This window comes from Gadus chalcogrammus, chromosome 7 (genome assembly GCF_026213295.1).
Source record: "Gadus chalcogrammus isolate NIFS_2021 chromosome 7, NIFS_Gcha_1.0, whole genome shotgun sequence".
NCBI lineage: Eukaryota > Metazoa > Chordata > Actinopteri > Gadiformes > Gadidae > Gadus > Gadus chalcogrammus.
In genome coordinates, this window is record NC_079418.1 from 18800340 (window position 1) to 18825345 (window position 25006).

The 25006-nt window shown below is 45.8% G+C and overlaps 3 protein-coding genes across 3 annotated transcripts in view; 2 read left to right on the forward strand and 1 right to left on the reverse strand.

Moving 5' to 3' along the window:
• Positions 1-2465: 2465 nt before the first annotated feature.
• Positions 2466-5694, forward strand: LOC130386202 (tyrosinase-like). Its single transcript, XM_056594997.1, has 5 exons — positions 2466-3293; positions 3702-3918; positions 4200-4347; positions 4792-4973; positions 5415-5694. Exons 1-5 carry the CDS (start codon positions 2466-2468, stop codon positions 5663-5665), a joined length of 1626 nt encoding a protein of 541 aa, XP_056450972.1. The 3' UTR covers positions 5666-5694.
• Positions 5695-6002: 308 nt separating this feature from the next.
• chordc1b (cysteine and histidine-rich domain (CHORD) containing 1b) lies at positions 6003-15401 on the reverse strand. The gene is made up of 11 exons (XM_056594998.1): positions 15167-15401; positions 14203-14252; positions 13658-13714; positions 13216-13376; positions 12455-12555; positions 12062-12120; positions 10912-10982; positions 10024-10129; positions 9811-9930; positions 9537-9599; positions 6003-7787 (listed from the first exon to the last, which is right to left on the reverse strand). The coding sequence occupies exons 1-11, from the start codon at positions 15228-15230 to the stop codon at positions 7572-7574; spliced, it is 1068 nt and encodes a 355-aa protein (XP_056450973.1). The 5' UTR covers positions 15231-15401; the 3' UTR covers positions 6003-7571.
• Positions 15402-16544: 1143 nt separating this feature from the next.
• Positions 16545-25006, forward strand: part of LOC130386038 (protocadherin Fat 3-like) — a 61222-nt gene continuing 52760 nt past the window's right edge. Inside the window, 3 exon segments of the mRNA XM_056594824.1 lie at positions 16545-19506; positions 19815-19949; positions 20262-20465. Coding sequence (XP_056450799.1) covers positions 16558-19506; positions 19815-19949; positions 20262-20465 — 3288 coding nt within the window. The 5' untranslated portion in view covers positions 16545-16557.

The window sequence follows — 25006 nt, forward strand, 5'->3', positions numbered from 1 at the left end:
ACACACACACACACACACACACACACACACACACACACACACACACACACACACACACACACACACACACACACACACACACACACACACACTAGTCATAAACACAGCGCTCTTCCACCCTCATCCAAACGCAGCAGAGAAACGTACTTGAACAGACTCTTCTCTCCGGGGCGCTGCGAGGGTTTTACATACAGGTGTGAAAGCAGAGAGAAAATGTGCTGTAGCCTACACATTAAATGAATGAATGGGAAAAACACCTCAGTGAGGCTATTCTCTGCTTACGTTTTTCTGGATGATTAACAACGAGGCCGGCCCGACACGCAAAGCATGTTTTTTATTAAGACGATGGTTCTGTGTTCATTTTTTGCCTTAACACTCAGGCCAAATCACAGTCGAGATGGATTGTCTGAGGGCACATTACCATATTTCCACCATGGCAACAGATAAATATAGCCCAATCTATTTCTAAATGCTGTGTGGCAAAATGTAACGGATTCCGTGCATGAGGCCACTATCCTCTATTTTAATTGATCAACTGAAACACACAAGCAGAACTGACCATCTGCTGGTCAAATAATTCAATGACATTTGATTTTTGTAATTTATTGCAATCTTTAAATAGTGAGGGTAAATAAACTGGACCGAATAGATGTCTGCAGTAACGAAGGCACTCTTGACATTTTTTAATAGGGAAGTCATATTTGGCCTTACTGAGAACAGAGAGGTGGATGAATTCGGCAGGGCTGTGCACTGCACAGCACCGACCCAAACGTACTCAAAGCGCGTCCCCTGGTGGACACTGTGCGGTATAACATGCTCACGGGCCCGGCTGTCAAGTCTCCAGACTGCGCTATGCCGCACGAGGGGTAACCAGGTCTGTACCACTAACAAATACTATTCTCAGAAATGCATTGAAAGATCACGAGTCGCATCGCTGGGTCAGCCGCAAGAAAGAAGCGTTTAGATAAAGCTGATAGAGGGTGCATGTGGTGTCCTGGGGCTCTTTGCGATGACGCAGAATGAACAGTAGGTTTTTGCAACGCATCCATGGTAGTGTGGGACACGTGCTTCACCTCTATGGACTCTGTGCCTTTTTGAATTTCCTAATTAGCTCATTTATTGCTCTGAGGTGAGGTGAGAGACCTGTCAGTCGGCTCTAGGGGTTATGGTCGGTGTGACAGGATGCTGAGTGCTGTTATTTAAAGGTTTGGCGTTGTGAGAAGGGACTTGGGCCTTTTGGTTCAAGACCTTGCGTGTGATTCAGATCGTATCCTGGTCAAAAGACACGGAGTTCGGCCTTGCTAAAACCTACTTCAGATGAAGAGCACATCACAGTCTATTTTTCCATTCATTTGGGTTAACGGGGACTTGAATATGCCATTTTATTTTTAAAGATATGTCAATTCCCATCTCTTTCTCTCACTCTGTCATATTTTGAGCAGTTCATTTAGATAACACTTCTACTGTCTTATATTTATATAAAATATTAAGGAATTTTAATTAATTGAGGATGGACAAAAAAATATGTAGGCTAGCTAATTAAAAATTAAGAAAAGATTTTTCATGCCATGTTCCAGTTTTTTCTAGTCCTTTTGATCAAATTTGGAAATGGTTCGTATGTTTTCTATATATGTCAATGGATCCCCCCAACATGTTGCTGTTGAAGCGTTCAGGGGGTCTTAAGTGTCAGGGGGTCTTACGTGTTGATCAGCCTCACTGCCTCGGTTATGTTTGATCCTTCAGAAACAATTCATGTTTCTGAATGTTGGGTGCTTATAGTAGCACTGTGTCAAAGTTGCATCAGAGCTCTGTGTGAACGAGTCATTGCTTCCACCATGGTTACATTTTGATGCTAAAAATGTTTAAACGTCGAGCTTAAAAAGTTGTGAGAGAACACGATGACCACATCAGACAAAATCTGAACAATCTGCTCAATTGTTCAGTTCGGTTCCTAGTAGCCTCACTTTCCATTGATTAGGTATAGAAATCAGCCACAGTTTACTTTCCAATTATGCAGAAAAATGACCCCGTGTAGGCAAAAAGAACGGGATTTGAAGTGTGTCTAGACAACAGGCCTATAACATGTTCACCTTAAAGGTAAAAGGGGCCATGACCAGAACACAGGTGCGGTGCGGGTCTACCTGTTGCTTAACATGTGGATTTGGATCAGTGAAACAGAATAGTTCCAATGGGGATGTATATGTGGTTTACTGCTATAGAGACAGAAACCCCCCTTCAGTAGGCCCTAGCTCTGAGGAGGCCCAGTAAGCCGTGGGTTATGCAGCATGTGACCGGTCTCCCCCGAGCGGGGTGGTGGGGGTGGGGGTGGGGGGGAACAACTCCTGATTTGACTGAAGAATGGGCTCTGTAGTTGAACCTACCAATCTACGTTGCATATTATTTCCGTTTCACTAAACCTAGAGTAGCGTGGCGTGGATGTCTTGCGAGTTTCTTGGAGTGCTGGGATGTGGTCTCTATTCCTCATCATCGCAACTTTCGTGGTGTGTTTTGCGCCGTCATTTCAACAGTTCCCCCGGCGCTGCGCCACCCGGGAGGCTCTGCTCTCCAAGGAATGTTGTCCGTCCTGGGATGGGGACGGCTCGGCCTGCGGGGCCAGCTCCGGCCGGGGCTTCTGCCAGGACGTCCAGGCACCGACGCAGCCCGACGGGCCACAGTACCCGTTCTCCGGGGTGGACGACCGAGAGAAGTGGCCTCTGGTCTTTTATAACCGGACGTGTCAGTGTGCCGGTAACTACATGGGGTCTAATTGCGGCGACTGCAAATTTGGGTTTTATGGAGCCAACTGCAACGAGAGAAGAGAATCCGTCCGGAGAAACGTCTTTCATCTCTCACGGGCCGAGATGAGTCAATACATATCCTACCTGAACCTGGCCAAAAACACGATGAGCACAGACTATGTGGTAGTCACGGGGACCTACGAGGAGATGGAGAACGGGTCCAATCCCAGGTTTGCCAACGTCTCCGTGTATGACGTGTATGTGTGGATGCACTATTATGTGTCCAGGGACGCACTTTTGGGCGGGCCGGGTAACGTTTGGACCGATGTGGACTTCGCCCACTGGGCCCCCGGGTTCCTCCCGTGGCACCGTCTCTACCTGCTCCACTGGGAGAACGACATTCGGAAGCTGACCGGGGACATGAGCTTCGTCATGCCCTACTGGGACTGGCGGGACGCCGGGGACTGTGACGTCTGCACGGACGAGCTGATGGGGGCCCGCAGCCCGGGGGACCCCAACCTGCTCAGTCCGGGGTCTGTCTTCTCCTCTTGGAAGGTAAATCAAATACACCAACACATTTATCTTTCTCAAATAATTGGTTTGAGGGTTGTTAATTCCTTATAGCAAAAGGTGGCATTTTAGGCCTTTTCATTTGGATTTACTGAATACATTGGGCCTTCATGCATTTGAGAAAATCATCAAACCCAAAGAAGAGTACAATGTTAGAGAACATCTATCGTTGTGCGCACACGTGGGTTTCTCCTAATCATTTGACTTTGTATGTTTTGTGTGTGTGTGTGTGTGTGTGTGTGTGTGTGTGTGTGTGTGTGTGTGTGTGTGTGTGTGTGTGTGTGTGTGTGTGTGTGTGTGTGTGTGTGTGTGTCTGTGCGTGTGTGTCTGTGCGTGTGTGTGCGTGTGCGTGTGTGTGTCTCTGCGTGTGCGCGTGTGTGTCTGCGCATCAAGGTGATATGTTCCCAGCCAGGCGCCTACAACGAGAGGGGCGTGCTGTGCGACGCCAGCCAGGAGGGCCCGCTGCGGAGGAACCCCGGCAACCACAACCGGAACCTGGTGCCGCGGCTACCGAGCTCCGCGGAGGTGGCGTTCACCCTGGGCCTGCGGGACTACGACACGGGACCCATGGACCGCACGGCCAACATGAGCTTCAGGAACACAATGGAGGGTATGGCGCTCAGACATGTTTATTGATTTATTATTATATTACAAAAAAAATCTTAAATCTTATACTTTAATTTTTCTTTAATTTATTTTTAAGTTTTTAAGTTGAGTTGTTTGTCGTGTTGTTTATTACAGAAGCAATACTTTTAGAGTAAACTTTTGATTTAGCACATATCTGAAAATCCTGTGTGTTTGTTTTTGCCGATGTCAGAAAAGTAATCATTAGGGGTCAACCCCTGTGTGTGTTGGTGGATGGATGTTAACGGTGTGTCCTTCACCACCTAGGTTTCGGAGATCCGTCAACCGGACGCGGAAGCAGTACTCGTATGGGCATGCACGCCGCCATCCACGTCTTCATGAACGGGACCATGTCCTCCGTGCAGGGTTCCGCCAACGACCCCATCTTCCTTCTGCACCACGCCTACATCGACAGGTACAGCCCCGGCAGGGCGACTTGCCCTTTATCACAGCAACGGTCTCACTCCACTTATGAAGGACAAGGTAATGCTCCTGTTGTTTTCAAGGGAGAACCCTTGAGAAGGAACCCGGACGAAGGGTTCCCCCTTCTAAGGATTTTTCTGAGTGGAATAGGTGCAACCGTGCAACAGAATGGATTTAAAATTGAGTCCAAATGGTGGTTGTACATGCAGAAAATGACATCCCAACTGCTTTATGAACACACACACACACACACACACACACACACACACACACACACACACACACACACACACACACACACACACACACACACATAAAAAAGCCATGTGTGACCACTGCCAGATAAAGACGAGTACACAAACAAACATTTCTAAAGGAAGGACAAACCAGAGTTGTTATTGTGTTATTAACAACAGTCTTAATTGTGGCATTGCAGCCTGTATGAGCAGTGGCTGCGGGTAAACCAGCCGTCTCCATCGGAGTACCCGGACTCTGGCGCCCCCATAGGACACAACGGGGACTACAACATGGTGCCCTTCCTGCCCCTTTACAAGAACAGAGAATTCTTCCTCTCCAGCAAGGAGCTGGGATATGAATATTCATCCCTGCAGGATTCCAGTGAGTATCTTCTCGCCTCTGGGGTTCTCAATCCTCGCAATGTTCCTTTACACAAGGTTTATTTATCAGAAACATTTGTTTCGGTATGAATGTTTGCTTATTCCTTTCTGATTCATTTGTATTCCTCGCATTAGAAAAATGTGGGTAAATGAATATTTATGGAGACAAAACAATTTGGTTTAATATTCAAGATTCACAAAGATGTTTTTCCGAATCTGGAAAGCTGTTCTGTATGCAGACAATGTTTTCGCTAATTTAAACAAACATGAAGGCCATCCCAGGCGGGTTGAGTCTATAAAGGTCTTCGATAGATTAAAACCTCCCCCTTGGCATCACATTAAACCTCCATTTCAAGAGACAGAACAATATTCTCAACCAGCCAAACTGAAACAAAGCAAATTCCTTTACACAAACTGCTTCTCTCCTGTGTCTCACGTGCAGATACACTGCTAGTTGAATCCATGAATCCCCACATGGAGAACCTGCTGCAAGTGTGGCCCTGGCTGCTGTTTGTGGGGCTCCTAGGGGCCGCCGTGGCCGTCCTGATGACCGTGGGCGTCAATGCAATGAGGCGCTACTACCAGGCCCCGGGGAAAGGGAGGAGCCCCTTCCCAGAGAGAGAGCCTCTGATCCCAGCCTACAGCATGGAGGAAGAGGCGGCCGTCCATAAGAGCTACCAGACCGCTATGTGAAGGTCTACGGTATCTTCAAGACCGATCTATGGGTGCTATATCAAACTACCGTACATTCATGTAACATAATTGTAAATAAACGGATGTATGAACAGGAATAAAACGTATCTTGGGATTCAGTGTAATAAATTGAATGAATTATGTTACCTATTTGTTTGTTATAAACGTGTAAAGCATTAGCCACGGTTGGTTAATTGATTTCTTTGCTCAGAACAGGTTACAATGCAGTTCAAGTGAAGTGACATGCACTCGGTGGAGCATAACAGAGTGCATGTCACTCCGTTTATAACATATTGAGGGAGCGTGTAATGTTAATGTATTTTTCGAATGAAAAAGTAATCGGAAAAGATTTTAGTGGTTTTAAAAATCCATCTCTTGATATCACAAAGAAGTTGCATGGGGTAAGTATTCAGTACCAAGACCTTCAGCCTTGGTACCAAAGTGGACAAGTGATGAGGGACTTCTATAATAACTTAATAGAGTGAGTAACATTTGATAAATCACAGGAAACACACATTTCAGAAATATCAAGCTTTTATTTATAATAAATTGTTTCCTGAATAGTTTGGGTCCCGTTTGAGGTCTCTTCAGCAAGTTTTTAGGTTGCAGAAATATAAGCAAAAACAGGTGTCTGAACATTACAGCCATGCTAATGTTCAGCTTCTGCTAATGTACTGTACACGGTAGTCTATGGAAATATTCAGGCATGAAATGATAACAAGATGATACAATTGAACTCTGTTGTTGCACAAGGCCTAGTGGTCTGCACTGCTGCGGGGGTCTTTGTGTGTGGAGGGCTCGTGTTCACTTAGGTTTCCTCTCACACCATAAAAAAATGCATGCTATCACTTCTGCCCTGCACATAAGCAAGGCACGGACCCGGCCGCCCAATGAGGCAGGTAGCCTGCTGCTCTTAGCGCCTAGCGTGGGACTGGTGGAACGCAGAGAATTAAAGGTTGTATCAGCGATTCTAGAGAGACGCGGTTTTTTAACAGCCTGCTTATGGGACGGGCAGCTAGCGGATCGTGAGGAAAAAGCAGATGAATGTGACACTTTATGTTTCAATCAGAATCGCTGATACAACCTTTAATATACCCATGAGAAATAAAACAAAGTATAAAATAAAAGAATACAACTATGTAAGGAATGTACAGTATTTGAGTTGCAATGCAGTAAGAGGCCAGGAGGTGTCCCTCATTTCTATTAGTTCTAGCGCAACTTAGGGAAAACTAGTTAATGGAAATCAACAGAATGGTGTGTAGAATGTTGTTTTACGGAGACCTAATAACAAAGAAAAACAGTCATCTGGATAAACGCAATTAAAATCAACAGCCGAATGGAAGAGGAATGATTACACATAAAGCTACACACTCTGAAGAGTGCTAAAGTTAAAAAACATGCCATGGAGGTGAATGCCTAATAAAAAAAGAAACCTGGATTGTATGAATGTCTCATGTAGGAAATTACAGAACAATATAACTTGCGGCTTTATCATACTTGATTGAATGTCAATAATATTAATAATGCAGTAATTGTCCTACATTCATTCAGCAAAGCAGGCATTGTGATTTACACCCATTCGATGAAACACCACTTTCTATACTTTCCTTAGCCGATGACGAATAAAGAAGCAACATCGTTCAAGTTTTTCCATCGCATGTCATGAATATCATCGTGCAAACACTTTGTGATGGGGCTACAAGAAGAAACGGAACAGAAAACGTGGATGGACATAGAACCAAACAAAACCGAAGCACTTTGACGTGAAAAGTCAGCAAAACTGACCGATCGCGACTCAGAGGTGTGTGTGGTGGTTGTGTCTTAGCAGGATTGCAATATCATGAAGACAGCATACAAAGTAGTGAGGCCATTTTTCAGAGGCTAAAAGAGGGGCTTCTACAAATCATTAATCCAACTCATCGTCGGCTTCGCTGTCCTCCTCCTCCTCTTCCTCCTCGTCGTCGTCTTCGTCGTCGTCGTCTTTCTCCTTCTCTGTTGCTTTGGGCGGGGGGACGGGGGGCGGCAGGTCCAGCCGAGCCCAGGACATGGGCTCGGACTTCTTCATGGCGATCTCGATCTTGGCCGCCAGCATGTTGACCACGCTTTTGCTGGCGTCGATCACCTAGGCAGAGAGAGGTGAGCGGGGGTTAAGTTTGGCGGTTCCAAACGGCCTAGACCGTCACATGTTTTATGCGTAGTGTAAACAATGCAGTGTCTAAGACGCTACATTATTCAGTCATGTGTTTTAAGTGCTGATACCTACTTTAGTCATGTGTTTTACGTGCCAGTCGAAGAAAATACCTTCTTTAGTCATGTGTTTTAAGTGCTGGGCTAAGACAATACCATTAGTCATTTGTTTTAAGTGCTGGGCTAAGACAATACCTTCATTAGTCATGTGTTTTAAGTTCTGGGCTAAGACAATACCTTCATTAGTCATGTGTTTAAGTGACAGTCTAAGACACTACATTATTCAGTCATGTGTTTTAAGTGCTGATACCTACTTTAGTCATGTGTTTTTCGTGCCCGTCAAAGGCAATACCTTCTTTAGTCATGTGTTTTAAGTGCTGGGCTAAGACAATACCTTCTATAGTCATGCGTTTTAAAAAGGTCCCATGGCATGATAATCGCACTTTACGAGGTTTTCTAACATTAATATGAGTTCCCCTAGCCTGCCTATGTCCCCCAGTGACTAAAACTTGCATTCGGTGTAAAACGAGGACTAGGTATCCTGCTCCCCTTTCGAAAAAATGGAAGCTCAAGCGGGCTGATTTGGAATGTGGCCCCTTATGTCGTCAAAAGGGGCCACGCTACCTCCCCTTTCTCTGCCTTACCCGCCCAGAGAATTCGGGCAACCAATGAGACAATGAGCTACAACCTTGCGAGGGCCATGTGTGTGTGCGCGTGTGTGTGCGTGTGCGTGTGTGCGTGATCAAAAACACTGTAATGCAAGTGTTACACTTCTTTGTTATTTGGATAACTGTTCCGCTGTTGGTGTTATGGCGCATAACACGTCGGTTCTCTGATGTCTCTGGTATTTCCACAACGAGACTGAGGTGGGGGTTATCTCAGCCATCGTTGAGCCCCGATGCCCACCCCCCGCTGCCGCGAGGCACCACCGCCGCGAGGCACCACCACCGCGAGGCACCACCGCCCGGCAGCCGGCAGCGGGCGGTTCAGTCTACTTCAGATTGAAAGTGGAAGTGGAAGAACCGGAGACGTCGGAGAACCGAGGGATTCATAATATCATCTGGAGGCGCACAAAGCTTTTGGCCGTGATAATATATATTATATGATATAGATATCTATGCATAATATGATATTACTTAGATATAGAGCTCCAGGACTCCCGAACATTAACAGAACACGGCCAAAGGCTGTCTGCGCCTTGCCATTGCGCTACATCCACTGTAAACAGCGCATGGTACCGTGGCCGCAAGCAGCTCAGGGCCACACCCCCACCCTCCTCCTTGACCCGCCTCTCACCTCCTCATTTGCATTAAAGCTACATACACCGAAACGACACGTCTGGGGAAAGCTCAATGTGCGACTGGCTCATAGTGGCTGTAACTCTGCGCCAAGGCCGAATTTCGGGAACATCTTCAGATACTGTGTTAGGGGCCCTCTAATATCTATATTAAAGCATCCATAAAGTAGCATGCCATGGGACCTTTAAGTGCCGGTGTAAGACACTACCTTCTTTAATCATGTGTTTTAACTGCTACTTCAATACAGTTGCCTGATCGGCACCAGTGATTCCATCACACATGATGAAACATCTACAATAAAGCTGTTTTGAAGTTATAAGTCATGACGCAGTACCACATTAAAAGACTCTGCAGTACCAGCTTATGATGCAACGTGGGACACTCACCCCCCACAAGTTTATTTTCTGTGCAAATTCCTTCTCCCCTTCAAAAAGAATGTGGATGTCGAGCTGGAAATAAACAGAGCACATGTCACCGAAACATCAGAGACAGAATTCAAGGCAAAAACATCTTAACTTTCAAAAAACCCAAAAACAAGCATGCAGCCAGACAGCCAGACAGCCAGACAGACAGACCGACCGACCGACCGACAGACAGACAGACCGACAGACAGACAGACGCGCGCCCCACCACCCCCTCCCCCCCCCTCCCCCCACTCACCGTGGTGCTGTTAGCCTCGACATAGCTTAGCTCAGGGACGGAGTTCTTTGAATAAATGGAGACGATGACCTGTGCTCCGGTCTGGTGCCAGTCAAACCGACACGGGACCACTTTCTTACCCTGCGAAGGAGAGGGCAACCGTTACACAGAGGCTCGGCCACTGATCACGCCGACTGGCCACTAGAGGGCGATAGTGGTTCATCTCCCACCCACCGTGTCTTTCTTCTTCCAGATGTGCGTTCCCTTGACGCAGCCCTCCTGGGACAGGAAGGTGTTGAAATCAGATGTTTTCCTTTTACAACAGGTCCAGTACTTCATCCTGTGTGGAGGAAGTACATGGGTCATGTTTCATCAGGGTCCACAGAGGATCTACACACAACACATACTATGAAAGATGTCCTCTAGATAGAACAGGGGTTTTTAATGGTTTAATTACAGGCAGAAAGTCTGGTCACAACAACTTCAAAGAAAGGAAATGGTTATGAATTATGTCTAACACACACACACACACACACACACACACACACACACACACACACACACACACACACACACACACACACACACACACACACACACACACACACACACACACACACACACACGTAAATGAATACATTTTCAAAATATTTCACACACAATTTATTCCTAGGATATGTTAATTAATATTTTTTCACAATAAGTCTCACACAAACAAACATAATTAATAGGAAATGTAGATGAATATATTTTCACAATCTGTCCAACACATTATGCTATGTTTGTTAATGAATACATTTGGCCAAAACTCATGGGACGAGTTTACACAACATACCACGATAGGCTAATGATTCAAAATACAAATACATAATTGACAACAATTATGCCAACTGTTTCTTTCTCTTATGTTTCAAACCCATATTAATCCATTTAAGGTCATATATTTTCATTGATTTAGTCTGCAAAACCAGGTGTCCCTGTAAGTTGAGATCTGTATTTAATTTGTATCCAATCTCACTTAAAGATGATACATTATAATGATAAAATCATTGACTGAAAAACATCTAACTTTGTTATTCCTGGTTATAAACAAAATTAATCAAAAGTGCTTTGAGTACTAACCCTTCGTGAAAGATGGGGAATCCAGAATGGTATGCGCACACTTCCTCGTTGCTAGCCACACCGCTAAAGCTCTGGTGGAGATAGATTCACAGGTGAAGGGCCACGTATAACAACACAAATACAAGTAGGACGTCTGTTTAGCGTCTTATGGAAGCAGTGCATCAGGGACATTTCAAATGTTGTTAGGCACACAATGGGCAGGAAGAGAGCGACGGTGATTTCAATAGAGCACTTTGCCTTCTCTCAGTAAACGCGGCACAAAGACGTGATGGACTTTACCAACATTTTCCCTTTATGGATAGGGCTTGTGTTTTTCTTGTATATGTAAAAGCAAGAACACGAAAATAATCCCTTTGGGCGCTGATGTCTCTCAGCGTCTGTGCGATTAGACAGTACATGTTGAGCCGAGCTAGACTTCACCGCGCGACGGCGGTCTATCAGAAGGACAGCTGTGGCAGTGATCCGCATCCCCGCTATAGACAATGCATCTCAATTAGGGCCAATGCTGCCAGGGAAAGGATGCAGAGAGCCTTTTTAGGGTGGAACGCTGTGGTCTGAAAAAAATAAGTGCTTCTTTTGGGAGTAGCTTTTTCCTTCCGTTTGTGAGTATATCAAAATTATGTATGATTATAAGATAATTGGGTGATATGACAGCACGAGTAAACAACGGTGATAGGGCAAGGCAGGGTTAAGAAAATGTTTTTCCTTTAGAGTGGATTTGTGGAAGAAATCTTAAATTAAAGTAGGACGCGTAATGGCGTGTTCACTTTGCTGGAACTAGAACTAAAAGAACAGATCTAAAATAATTATCAGTGTACTTATAGTGGTGCTTATGGGAGGAGGCCGAGCCACAGTCTAGCAGCGAGAGCGGAGCCTGCTTTAGGATTCTTGCAGAGGCCAAGTTATCAGCTCTCTTTTTAGTGGGGTTTGGAAAGCAGTGGGGAAAAGAAATCAACAGCCTTGAGCGGGCCGACACTGTGCCGAACGCAGCAGCATCACACAGTTCCGGCGTGTATGACAGCGCGTTTTAATGCTGGATTTATTTTTACACCCAATAATTCAGGCGTCTTGAGGCGAGGCTTCAGCAGGCATCAAAAACGCATGTTTTCCGGATTCATTTTAAAAAGGGGGGGAATATTTATTCACCTACCTTTGTGCACCCTGCGTTTTTACATGATGTGCCAATCTTGGTTTCATCTCCCTCCTCCTCTGGAAGAAAAAACACAAAACACATGTGACGTGTTTGACAAACGTGTGGTATTTTTAAAGACAGTGCAGCATAACCGCGCTGAGGAAGGGGACCCCAGTGGCCAAACACCAAACCCCTGCTTTTCCCTCCTCTGTCTTCCTTCTTGGTTTCCAGGACACAGAGGTTGAAAGGAAAAGACGGGAACAATACCCTCATCGTTCCGCCCAATCACAACCCGTCCTTTGACCCGCGCTGCTTTCTATTCCTGACTTGATTCCATGGCAGCCCTATTCCCCTGACAGAGGCACGGCAGGAGAGGACGTGTGGAGGGGTATACGGCGTGGCACTGCTCACCTTTCATCTCCGCCGTGTTGTCAGACAGCTTCATCTTTTCCAGCGCCTGCCGGAGAGAGGCTGAGACCTTGTGCTGCATCCTCACCATTGGTTCGTCACCACTACGGCACACACGACGAATTCCCCGTTTCAATACGACAACCTTGTATGTTAGCCTGGTGCTTTAGTTTACAGTGGTGTTGGCCGATCACCCTAACACTGCGGAGTGATAGAATACCGGAAGACGAATATGCAATTTAGGCGTAACTCCGGAGATAAATCACAGGATCAATTTAATCTACGTTTAAGTGGCAATTAAGAAAATAGTCCACATTAGTGCTGATAAGTGGGAGTTGGCATGATTGTCCTGGACACCTCATCAATTTAATATGGCAAACTATAGTCCCTAAAAAAAGCTTAAAGCTGGCATATATCCATGTCTTTCGTAATGCCACACACACCCCCAACGAAACAACCACAGGAGAACGTTTGTAGAGAACACCCGCTCTCTTCTAACAACCAAATCATCAGTCTCAAGGACACTACAAGTGGGCACCACAGGGTAAAAATACACGCATTCAACATTCAATATGCAGTAACCAAGGGGACGCACGGTTCAACAAAGTCAGTGGGTGCTCAGGGCCAGTGTTTAGCAGTGATATCTCGGATCTCGGCGGAACAGGTGGGTCATGGGGGAGGCTTTGAAGTGAGGTTACAGAGTATGAAGTGAGGGGGCAGCGACAGAGAGGTGCTTTCAGTCACCAAATTGGTTGAACTCCTACCTTGGTCTGGTGAACGTCCCTTGGGGTTTAGGGGCGGAGATGATGTACTCGCTGAACTTTGGTTTCTGTTCATCCACCTCCTTCTTCTCTCCAGAGGAGCTCACGTCGGGTTTCACAGGCTCCGGTGGCTTTTCCTTGTTGTGAGGGGCTTTCGTACAGCCCTTGAGTAAAAGGATCATCAAATAAAAGATTTCATTCGAGAGAGCATGCAGAAATACATACTGTGTGTTCACACTGTGAAGCAAAATGTGTGTCATCGTATCAGGGTGTGTAATAAAATTACATGCATGAAAGCTACTCATCTAAATACAACAAATAATATTGAAGTTCAGGCTTTTTCCCAATAAAAAGGTTGTAATGGCGGAAGTAGGATTCTCCAAGAGTTCCCTATGAGCTTAAGAGTACAAAGCGCTTTCATCCATTCTCCGGAGCACAGCCTTACAACAATGCTGAGGAAGTCGGAAAAATCTGTGGTTCTTCTCTTGCAGCACGACCATCCCTAAGGAGGAAGAGGAAGATTTAGATGCCTTTACTGTCAATCAGGATGGACAGAAAATCTTCTTCTGACTGGCCGAGTGAAAAACAATATTAGAAACGTGCAATGTGGGTCAAAGCTAGGGAAGGCTCAGCTCGGTTTTGACAGCATCCAACCAAAAGAATCCCACCCTCCCTAAAAGCCTCCCTCTAAGCTACTCCCCTAAAACACAGGACTAGCTCACTAGCTTCAGGTACAGGTCTGCCCATCCTTGTGGAAGACTCCAGTCGTGCTCAATGAGTGCACTTTTTATTTTTTTGGGAAAATTAGATTGATTGATGTCCAGAAGTAAAGAGAATTTCAACAGATACGGCAAAATATGTTCCTAAAATAAATTGGCTACCCTAGCTTTAAGTGAAGGTGTACAGAACGCAGCGATTTTTTTTATGGGGAATTTGAATGTTAGTGGGAGCAATATATGGGTGGAAGTGATTTGGCTAAACCGTAATTACCTTCAATGCATCATGGAACACCGGGACTCCTGGGTGGAAGGTGCACACATCTTCAATGAATGAAAAAAACATGTCAGATGTTTAACTTAACACTAACAACTCCCTATCCATTTTCTATGCATTCATCCATTCTATCAAAAATTACTGAAGGTGCTTTCTGAAGTTATTTGCCAAGGGCAAGGTGTGGTGGTGCTCATGTTCCCAGCAATTTTAGTGCAGTAACACTAAACTTCCGAGTTCCATCACTGACACTAGCGGGAGGCTCTCAAGCATAACATAAGTTCTAGGGTGAGAAGGCCATGTAATAACATTTCAAAACAGCGTACGTGTTCTCTACAATGGAGCATCAATTTACTAGGATCTATAATTGATTCACCTTTTTATCGCAATATTTTAACCGCATGAGGCCTACTTACCCAACTAAAGGTGTTTACAGTGGCCTAGTCAAGGAACTGGGTCATCATAGAAGTCTATCTGTAGTTATTTTTCCATTGTTTCTACCCCTTTCCCACCCCACCACAGATATGTTTCAAACACTTTTAGAGCCGTGCAAGGTCCATTAATGTTCAATCCACATACTACTATCGTTTGTGTTGTTTTTCATTTCCAGAACAACGAACATTAGAGATACAGTAGGATAATATATTGCAGTCGTGCAAAACAGTAAAATAATGTCGCAAAATATCTTTCTTAAACCACACAAAGCCTTACTAAATACAAGGCAGACAGGAATTTTCTGGAAACACAACCCAGTATCCTTACTTCATACAGAGAATACTATACTATTATAATTAAAATAATATTATATTTTTCGGCCAGAAATGTCAATATTCACATCGTAAACGAATTAAAAACCCTTAAAGAGAACACGGAGTGTGAGAAGATCCGTAAAGCACATGGCTGTGTTACAGTAGACAGAAAATTCTAGATGAGAGCATAGCAACATAGCTAGGACAATACTCACCATCAAGGTTATTCTCCGGATCAAAACGTTGACCACAACCTTTATTATAACATAAAACCGACATGACGGTATTCCGTGATGGAGGACTCCACAATAAAGCAATACAGAGGGTTAATTAAAGGCGATTGCACCCACAAAACTAGTAGTTTGGGACAAGCTGGCCGATATAACCCCGCTTGTTAGACTTCCGGGTGGTGTCGGCTGTGCTCGGTAAAACTCGGCACATCCCGAGTCCGATCCTCTCCTGCCGGTGGCTGAACTACCTTTCATCTCCCAAAGAGCGCACTCGGTCCTGTGTACGCGACCGCTGATACAGACAACGTCAAACTTGCATTCATACTCCATTCTCTACTGTAACCATATGCGGGACCTTACTCTGACAGCAACTACGAACCCCTTTGCTTCGGTTTTGGATATGATATTTATTCTGCAGACACACAATGCTGCATCTGTGTTTTAGGGGGTTATGTGAAAAGGGGCACCCAATTGTATTCTTTATGTTTCCGTTATTTCGCTGCTGGACGATGAACGAGTTTTGAACTATTGTATTGGACATTTTCGGCTTCATGGAAAACACTTTGTTGAAACAGTTACAGCAGAATACTATGTTCCGAATTTCTTCTCGAGGTAAGTCTGTGGCATGCATACGTCCCAATAGAATTCCAGTGGTGAAAATTGTGGAAATAGGTATTTTATCATCCAACATTAAACGAAAAAAAAGGCGAAAAAAGGAATGAGTTAACATTGTATTCCATGTAGGCTATAGCATGCTACGTGGCCATGGTTTCATATATTTTGTGGTAAGGTTTTAGAGTCAATGCGTTGCATATAAAATTGTTAACTTTGATTTATATTCATACGATATTGCATGAATATCCATCAAACTTAATGCTCCGCGACTCCGCCATCAGTAACTGGATAAATGGCGGTTAATGGCTAGTTAAGAAGTAGGCTACTATATTCTTCCTTAAGCTGTTGAGGAGTTGTTGAGAATTTTTTCACTAGCTTTATATTGGGTCCTATTTTTTTCGATCCCAACTGTCAAATATAAAAATCGTAGTGCGCTTTTTAGATGTAGGCTATTAAGCAAACACAAAAGTCACGTAGGCCTACCTGTCATCGCAGAGCTCTGTTGGTAATTCGTCGTTATTGAGTTTTAGCCTTACAAAATGACAACGGTTTTGAAACCTCGGTTTTTTTATAGTTATAATCATAACATATTTGCTTAATAAATTACAAGTAGTTTAACTGCCATTCGAATGATAGATATGTATGTATTGTCAACCTATTTAAAGTTATGTCTGAACACCTCATTAAATCTTTTCTCTTTCTTCACAAAAGGCTGACTGGGCAATTATGGAACGGTGATGAAGTCACTTTTCTTGGGCATAATGTCGCCTCTTTCAAGCGTCTGGCTCCTGCTCCATATCGTCTTTTTTTGCTTCCTCTTCCCTCCATTTCTCTGTCCTATTCAAGCTCAGTTCCTACAGGCACCCAGGGCTTCACCCAGCCTCTTCCTCTTCACCCAATTATCTTATAATGCTTCCATTTCGGAGAACTCTGCAGCAAGGACCTACGCCAAGAGCGAAGTCAAAATGGGCATTATTCTCAGACCACCCCGATCCCTGGACATTAGGTACTCCATCGAGTCCGGGGATAGCGAGGGTATATTCCAGGCGGAGGTGTTTGTGATGGGTGACTTTGGATTCCTCCGTCTACGCACTAATGGAGGTAGTGTTCCCATCTTGAACCGAGAGGTGCAGGATAACTACACCCTCACAATAAAAGCGTCCTCTCCAGGGTCTCTTGAGGCCTATGCGAGTGTTTTCATCAAGGTCCTTGATACCAACGACCTGCGGCCGCTGTTCTCCCCCACCAGCTACTCCATCGTGGTCCCTGAGAGCTCCCCTCTGGGGGCCAGCATAGGACGGGTCACAGCGACCGACGCGGACGTGGGCTCTAACGGAGACTTCTACTACTTCTTCAATAACAGAGTAGACTCTTTCACTGTCCACCCCACCAGCGGCGTCCTCACCTTGACCGGCCAACTACGACAGGAAGTCCAAGGGCAGTTTGACTTGGAAGTGCAGGTGGTCGACCGTGGGTTGAAGCTCTACGGAAATAACGGCGTCAGCAGCACGGCCAAGCTGGTTCTGACAGTAGACCGAGTCAACGAGTTTGCCCCTGTGCTCGCCGCCACTGTGGTCACCCCATCGTGGTCGCAGAAGGACCAGGTTTACGTGGTGTTGACGGTGGAGGACGGAGACGAGGGGGCTGCTGGCGATGTAGAGTGGGTGACCATCACCGACGGGGACCCATTGGAACAGTTTGTTGTCGACAGATCTCCGGTCAAAAACGAATACAGAGTTAAAACCTCTGAACTGCTGGACTGGGATCTGTTCCCCGATGGCTTCAACCTGACCTTCCAGGCCAAAGACCGGGGCACCCCCGCAAAGTTCTCAAACACACAGTTTGTTCAACTGTTGGTGAAAAAGCCAGAGCCAACCGTGGTGGAATTTGAAAAAAGTGTTTACAAAGTAAAGCTGAGTGAGTTAGCCCCTCCTGGCACTTTTGTAGGCAAGGTGCGAATATCTCCTCCTCCCCTGATTGTCAATTACAGCTTCACTGCCGCCTCAGATCCAATTTTCCTTGATTTAAACCCTTTGACTGGAATTATCGTGACCACACAGCCGTTGTCAATGATATCCCCCGAGACTATGGAGCTGGAGATTATTGATATTATTAGTCAGCTTCAAACCAAGCTGCAAATCACCATAGAGGATGCTAATAATAACCCCCCAGTGTTCACCCAGGCCTCCTACGATGTGGACATTAACGAGAGTTTACCATTGGACACGGTCATCCTGGTGGTTTCTGCCACCGACGCTGACAAAGCAGAGAACGGATATGTAAGCCACACAATCTCCGGCCTGCAGTCCGTACCTTTCGCCATCGATCAGAACACGGGAGAAGTCCGGGTTATCAGAGATCTGGATTTTGAAACATCTGCGGATACTTATACGTTTGCAGTGCGAGCCTCTGACTGGGGTTCTCCATACAGAAGGGAGAGTGAGGTCAATGTCACAATTCGCCTGGTTAACATAAATGACAACAGGCCTCTTTTTGAGAAGGTGTCCTGCAGAGGTATGATAGCTCGGGATTTCCCTGTCAACAAAAACATCCTCACTCTTTCCGCCATAGACATAGATGAACTCGGGTTTGTGCGGTACCGTATATTGTACGGTAATGAACTTGACTACTTCACGTTAAACCCAGACACCGGAGCCCTGTCGTTGCGGCGATCTCTAGCCGCGGCCAATCTAAAAAGTGGAATATTTAATCTGAAAGTGGCTGCCACCGATGGGGAGTTTTTCTCAGATTCTACGTTTGTGAACCTCACTGTTGTCAGAGGGAGGACGGCACCGAGGGGGTTCAACTGCAAGGACACGCAGATGGCCCAGCTGTTGGCAGAGAAAATGCTCACCAAGGCAGCTGCTATGGCGACCCCGAAAGTGGCAGAGACCTATGCATATGCTTTCTCTCAGAACACACAAGCTCCACAGTTTGAGTCTTTTCCCAGCAGTATTTTGGTCCGGGAAGACCTCGTCCCTGGCACCAGTGTGTTCCAAGTGAGGACACGAGATAGTGACGCGGGCTTCAACGGCCGAGTTCTCCACGCCATATCTCAAGGGAATCTAGAAAGCTGCTTCAATATCGACATGGACGATGGCTTGATAACCGTGTTAGAGCCACTGGACCGCGAGAGGACGGATCGGTACTTTCTTAATATCACCGTCTACGACCAGGGCTTTCCACAGATGACCAGTTGGCGGTTGTTGACCGTGATCATCGACGACGCCAATGACAATGATCCCCAGTTCACTCAGGACTGCTACTCCGCCCTGGTCGCCGAGAACTCTGCCATCGGTCTGGAAGTTATCACCGTTGGCGCCTTGGATAAAGACATGGGTCAAAACGGCCAGTTGTCCTACACCCTGCTGACCAGCGTCCCTCAGTTTGACATCAACAGAGAGACTGGAGGTGTGTTTGTGGCGAGCCAGCTGGACCGGGAGGCCTTTCCGACTTTCAGCCTGAAGGTGGAGGCCAGAGACAAGGCAGAGAGAGGCACCCAAAGGTCAGCGGTGACCACACTTAGTATTATCATCGGCGACGTGAATGATTGTGCCCCAGCCTTCATCCCTGCCAGCTACAGCACCAGGGCACTGGAAGACCTTCCAGTGGGGACTGTGATCACCTGGGTCCAGGCTCAGGACCCAGACCTAGGTCTTGGAGGCCAGATCCAATACTCCTTGATGAATGACTTTAACGGCACCTTTGAGGTAGGTCCTGCTTTGCCTCTGGACAATTTGTTTGTCCTTATATATTGGAATGGCAATAGCAATTCAAATGTGCCAAAACCCATCTTTTAGAAAAGCCTTTGGCTATTTTAAATGATTATTTTTTCTGTTATTTTTCTTTTTAATCTATTTAGTCTATGATGTTGTATTTATCATTTAATGTGCATTGTAGCACTTTGAGGTCATTGAGTTGATGTATGCGTTATAAATAAAATTCATTATTGTTATTATTATGGGACTTTTTAATACAGGTGATACAGTTTTGTTTTGTTTGAAAACTGTGCATACAGGTAGATGCTTCGAGCGGGGTGTTGAGGATTGGGAAGGAGCTTGACTATGAGAAGCAGCAGTTCTACAATTTGACTGTATTGGCTGCAGACAGAGGGACTCCCAGCCTCAGCACTCAGTCATTTGCTGAGGTCGAGGTGTGTAAATCAGACACACACACACACACACACACACACACACACACACACACACACACACACACACACACACACACACACACACACACACACATGCACACGCAATTCCCACCAACACACACACTCACACACAGGCATCCAAACACACCCACACGCAAACACACACACAACCACACTCCCAAATGCTCACACACAACACGCCCCCCCCCCCCCCCCCCCCCCCTTAACAAACACACACACACACACACATTGTCTGTTTCTGATTCAAACATTCCTCCGATGTGATTTCATTTATCTTGTGTGACACCGCAGGTGGTCGACGTCAATGAGAATCTGTATGCACCCTACTTCTCTGACTTCGCTGTGAGGGGCTCGGTGAAGGAGAACTCTCGTGCGGGCACAAGCGTTCTGGCGGTCAGCGCTCAGGACGATGACAAAGGCCGGGACGGGGTGCTGAGGTACTCTATCAGCGGCGGCAGCGGACTGGGCACCTTCTCCATCGACGAAGAAACAGGTGTGACACAAGATCATTGTCTGAGGCCAATTTATGTAGAGTGTAAATCCAATTGCTCGCAGTGTTATGCTTGGAATATTAAAATCCCAATTTGGTGCTTATTTTTTGAAAGTAATAAGCAATCTAAAATGTTCTTCGCAGCATTGGGACAATTCATTTGGGTTCCCACTCGTCTCCTTCCCCTGTCTAGCCTTCTGCCGTCACTCCATGCCATCAATCAGCTGTGTTACCTTTATCGTGCTACATCTTGCTAGCTTTAGAACGATTCTTGTTCTTCCCCTGAGAGCTCATCCATTCCCTGTCGCGTGTTCATTCCCTGTAAATGCTTTTTTTGGTCAAAGATTTATTCCAAAGCAGCGTATCTCAGTATTTGCAATTGTCTGTGATGGGGGGTGATGCTTATGAATATGGATACTCACGCTGTATGTATTGCATGGAAATTAATATTTCGGTGAGTGTGTGATTGTCTGAGTGTGTGTGTGTGTGTGTGTGTGTGTGTGTGTGTGTGTGTGTGTGTGTGTGTGTGTGTGTGTGTGTGTGTGTGTGTGTGTGTGTGTGTGTGCATGTGTATGTGTGTGTGTGTGTGTGTGTGTGTGTGTGTGTGTGTGTGTGTGTGTGTGTGTGTGTGTATGTGAGTGTGTGCGTGCGTGTGTGCATGTGTATGTGTGTGTGTGTGTGTGTGTGTGTGTGTGTGTGTGTGTGTGTGTCTGTGTGCGTGCGTGCGTGCGTGCGTGAAGGAGTGAGTGAATATGTATGTGTGACCGAGTGTGAGTGAGTGTCTGTGAGTGTGTTCATTTGTGTGTGTGTGTGTAGCACACTAACCCTAACCCTAACCCTAGGCTGTGATGGTGGGGATGGGGACGTATGGAAGCGGATGAATGGAAAGGGTGTGAAGTGTGAGCCAGTAGGATGCTGGTGGGGACCTCACCAGGGCTCTGTGTGTACTGGGAGATCATTACTGTAATGAGGCCAGCATTGGCCGCTACTGTATCAGGGCAGTAGGCTGTAGGGCCTGGGGCACGGAGCTTCTACTGATCCCACCCTGCCTGGATCAAGGCTACCTCCTGCTGCACTGAAGTATACAGCAGATTCATTCTGATTTATCTAGCCATGACAGAAGTATTGTTACGTGTGTGTGTGTGTGTGTGAGTTCTTCTCTCCTGAGGACTCCCCCTCCGCCCAACAAATGCCCGGAAAACTTCACAAAAATGTTCATGAAAAGTGTATGAAATCATCCGCGCTGTGCTCCACCACAGGGGGAAGGGGTGAACAGAAAGGAAAAAGGCTTGAGGCGCGATATGGAAGATAGTCTACTGGACGTTTTAATTTTTCAAAGTGGCTACGAACAGCCAACAGATATTGATTTGAAATACTACACAGTATAATGTGTAGTTCGGAAACAACTCGATTTGTACTATCTATGACTAATATATAACTATATATAAATATCAATCAATTTTATTTAACTTTGCCATTCAAGTCCTACCCTCATTTGTCACACTGGCACTGGCCTCTACTGTAGATGACTGGTGGCGCTAGCCTGTCCTGACCTTTAAATAGGTTAATTAATATCGACTGTACTGCTGCCAGTGAGAGAGAGAGAGACAGAGATAGAGAGAGAGGGAGAGAGGGAAAAACGACTTATCTGGCAGATTAACATTAATTAACATCTAAAGTTCGGTAAATAGCAGATAAGATTTAGAAATCGGATAGAGGAAACAGCATCATGCTTTAAGAGTTAGGAAACCGTGGTGGTGTTCAGCAGCAGACCCCGGACTTCCACCGGCCCTGTTGAGTACAGCTAGGGAGAACGAAGACTAGCGAGGGTGTGAGTGATAGCCAGGGATAACCTTTATAGAGAGTGCAATCTTTCCAGGGGAAATCAGACGGTTTGAAAGTACAGGCAGAGGAGGAGCGAGAGGAGAGGAAGTGAAACGATTAGAGGGCAGGTAAAGGTTGAAGTAGGAACCGGGTAGAAAATGGTACTTTCTTTCTTTGTCTATTGATTTCCTTTTTCCCCCAACCTCCCCAAGTTTTGTTTGAACGTATTAGATATTGAACAAAAAAAGTCTCTCTGCTGTTTGTCAAAGCATGCCGGTGTGAAGGTACTGCACTACTGCGTCCAGGATGGCTAGTTGTTGATCTTGGAGTTAGGAGCCTGTGTTGTCCCACTCGTGTCCCCAAGGAGTCTTACCCTGTCCTCCTGCCAGCCTGTGGGACTCTCTTTTAACTTACTGTCAAGCTCGGTGTTTCAGCGCAAAGAGTAAAGATGTCAAGACAAAATTGGAAATGAAAGACAAACAGTGAGGAAAAAAAGAAACGTGTATTAGTGGGGATAAGAGAGAGAAGAGACGGTTTGGGAGAAGAAGGACATTGTGTGCGTGCGCTGCGCTTTATAAGGATTTCCCGCTGTGTTTAGACGAATCCACCATTTGAATCTCACGTGGGTAATTCTCCCTTGCTCTTTGGTATGCCGGCCTATTTACCGGTGCAGTGTTGTTAACACGCGTCTGATATGAAGATGTTTCTCGATGACTCATTCCCGTGTGGGTGGAAAAGCGCCAGAGCTATCCATCACCGAAGAGGGAGGATTGTCTGTGGCTTAAATCCTTAGTGCTCTTGCACTTCGAACACAAAAAAAATTGGTATTCTTGTCATTCTTAGGGGCAAGGCTAGGCAAGCGATTTCTCATTGGGCAGCTGTCAGGAGCCAGTGGTTCTGCTATTAGGGTGAACTGTGAGCAGGCTGCAGGGCGTGTCACGGTCAAGATGAAGTGTTTTTTAAGTTACACGCAGGCGCAGCGTATTCTACATTTATAACAACAAACACACTGGGAATCTTTTGATGTGCTTCTCGGGTTCTAAGTATACCACTGGCGAGAAAAGACCCAGGAGCAAGCACAGTGAGGATTGCTTCCATGACCTTGGGACTTGTTTTTTGAAGTCCTAAAACCCGAGTAGTCGGCCAGCAGAACCTGTGACTAACTTCTTTAGCAAGTATGTTTTTAAGTCCTTATTTGAAAACTGGCTCTGCATAGCCTTCGGGGAGGGGGGGGGGGGCTGTTTGCTGTGCTACGGAGTGTGCTATTTGTGGTGAGAATGCCCAGTGTCAAATCTGATTTATTGTGGCCTTTTCTGAGTGGTGCCTGTCTGTCATCAGGTTCAAAGAGCCTTTTGGAACGCCAAGTTATTTTTCTCCTCACCTCTCTCTTTGTCTGTGTCGCTGTCGGACTGTCATGCGGAGATGTGATGTGTTCTGAAAAGGACACGGTGAAGGACAGCAAGGCCGCAACACCGTTTTTCATTTTCATGTTTCATTTTCATGTCCACTGTAGTTTTTTCTCGCCTAGATGTGGGGAACGGTAACACGTGTGCAAAATGCAGAGAGAAATGAGATTTGTCAGGCTTGTGACTTGGTCCTAGTAGGTGGGTGGCTTAATCCGCCTTATGAAGTCTCTCGGGCTAGAATAAATAATAGTTACACATCAATAGCAATACAGAGATCCTTTTTCTGAAAGAGAATCACACTTAAAACTAGCTGCAACTTCATAAATGGCGCGAGAAGAAACATGTTATACATTATCCTCATCCAGAATGATATACGTATCATTAACGGTTCATTTCATTATTACTCCGAGGGTGCTCTTTACACTAATTAGAAAGACCCTGGTTTAATGATCAGACTCATAAAGAAAACTGGTAGTCTGACACGGTGGCGTTACCGCGCCAACGCATTTAATGATTAATGCCGATATGTGTAGACATTACATGATCGAATGCCAAAAACACTTCCGTGCGTGTTCATGTTTATGTGTGTGTGCATGTGTGAGATAGAGACAGAGAGAGAAAGAGAGGGAGAGATGGGGAATTTGTGTGTGTGTGCGTGTGCGTGTGTGTATGTGTGTGTGTGTGTGTGTGTGTGTGTGTGTGTGTGTGAGAGAGAGAGCGAGAGTATGTGTGTTTGTGTGTGTGTCTTTATCTGTGTGTGTGAGTGGGGTGCTGAGAGAGTGTGGGTAAGAGTGTGTGCGTGAGTGTTGGTGTAAGTGTGTGTGTGTATGTGTGTCTATATATCTGTGTGATTGAGTGAGTGAGTGTGTGGTGTGTGTGTGTGTGTGTGTGTGTGTGTGTGTGTGCGTGAGTGTTGGTGTAAGTGTGTGTGTGTATGTGTGTCTATATATCTGTGTGATTGAGTGAGTGAGTGTCTGTGTTTGTGTGTGTGTCTGTGTGTGTGTGTGTGTGTGTGTGTGTGTGTGTGTGTGTGTGTGTGTGTGTGTGTGTGTGTGTGTGTGTGTGTGTGTGAGAGAGAGAGAGAGAGAGAGAGATAGAGAGAGGGATAGAGAGAGAGAGAGAGAGAGAGAGAGAGAGAGAGAGAGAGAGAGAGAGAGAGAGAGAGAGAGAGAGAGAGAGAGAGAGAGAGAGAGAGACAGAGAGAGAGACAGAGAGAGAGTGAGAGAGGAGAGAGAGAGAGAGAGAGAGAGACAGAGAGAGAGACAGAGAGAGAGTGAGAGAGAGAGAGAGAGAGAGAGAGAGAGAGAGAGAGAGAT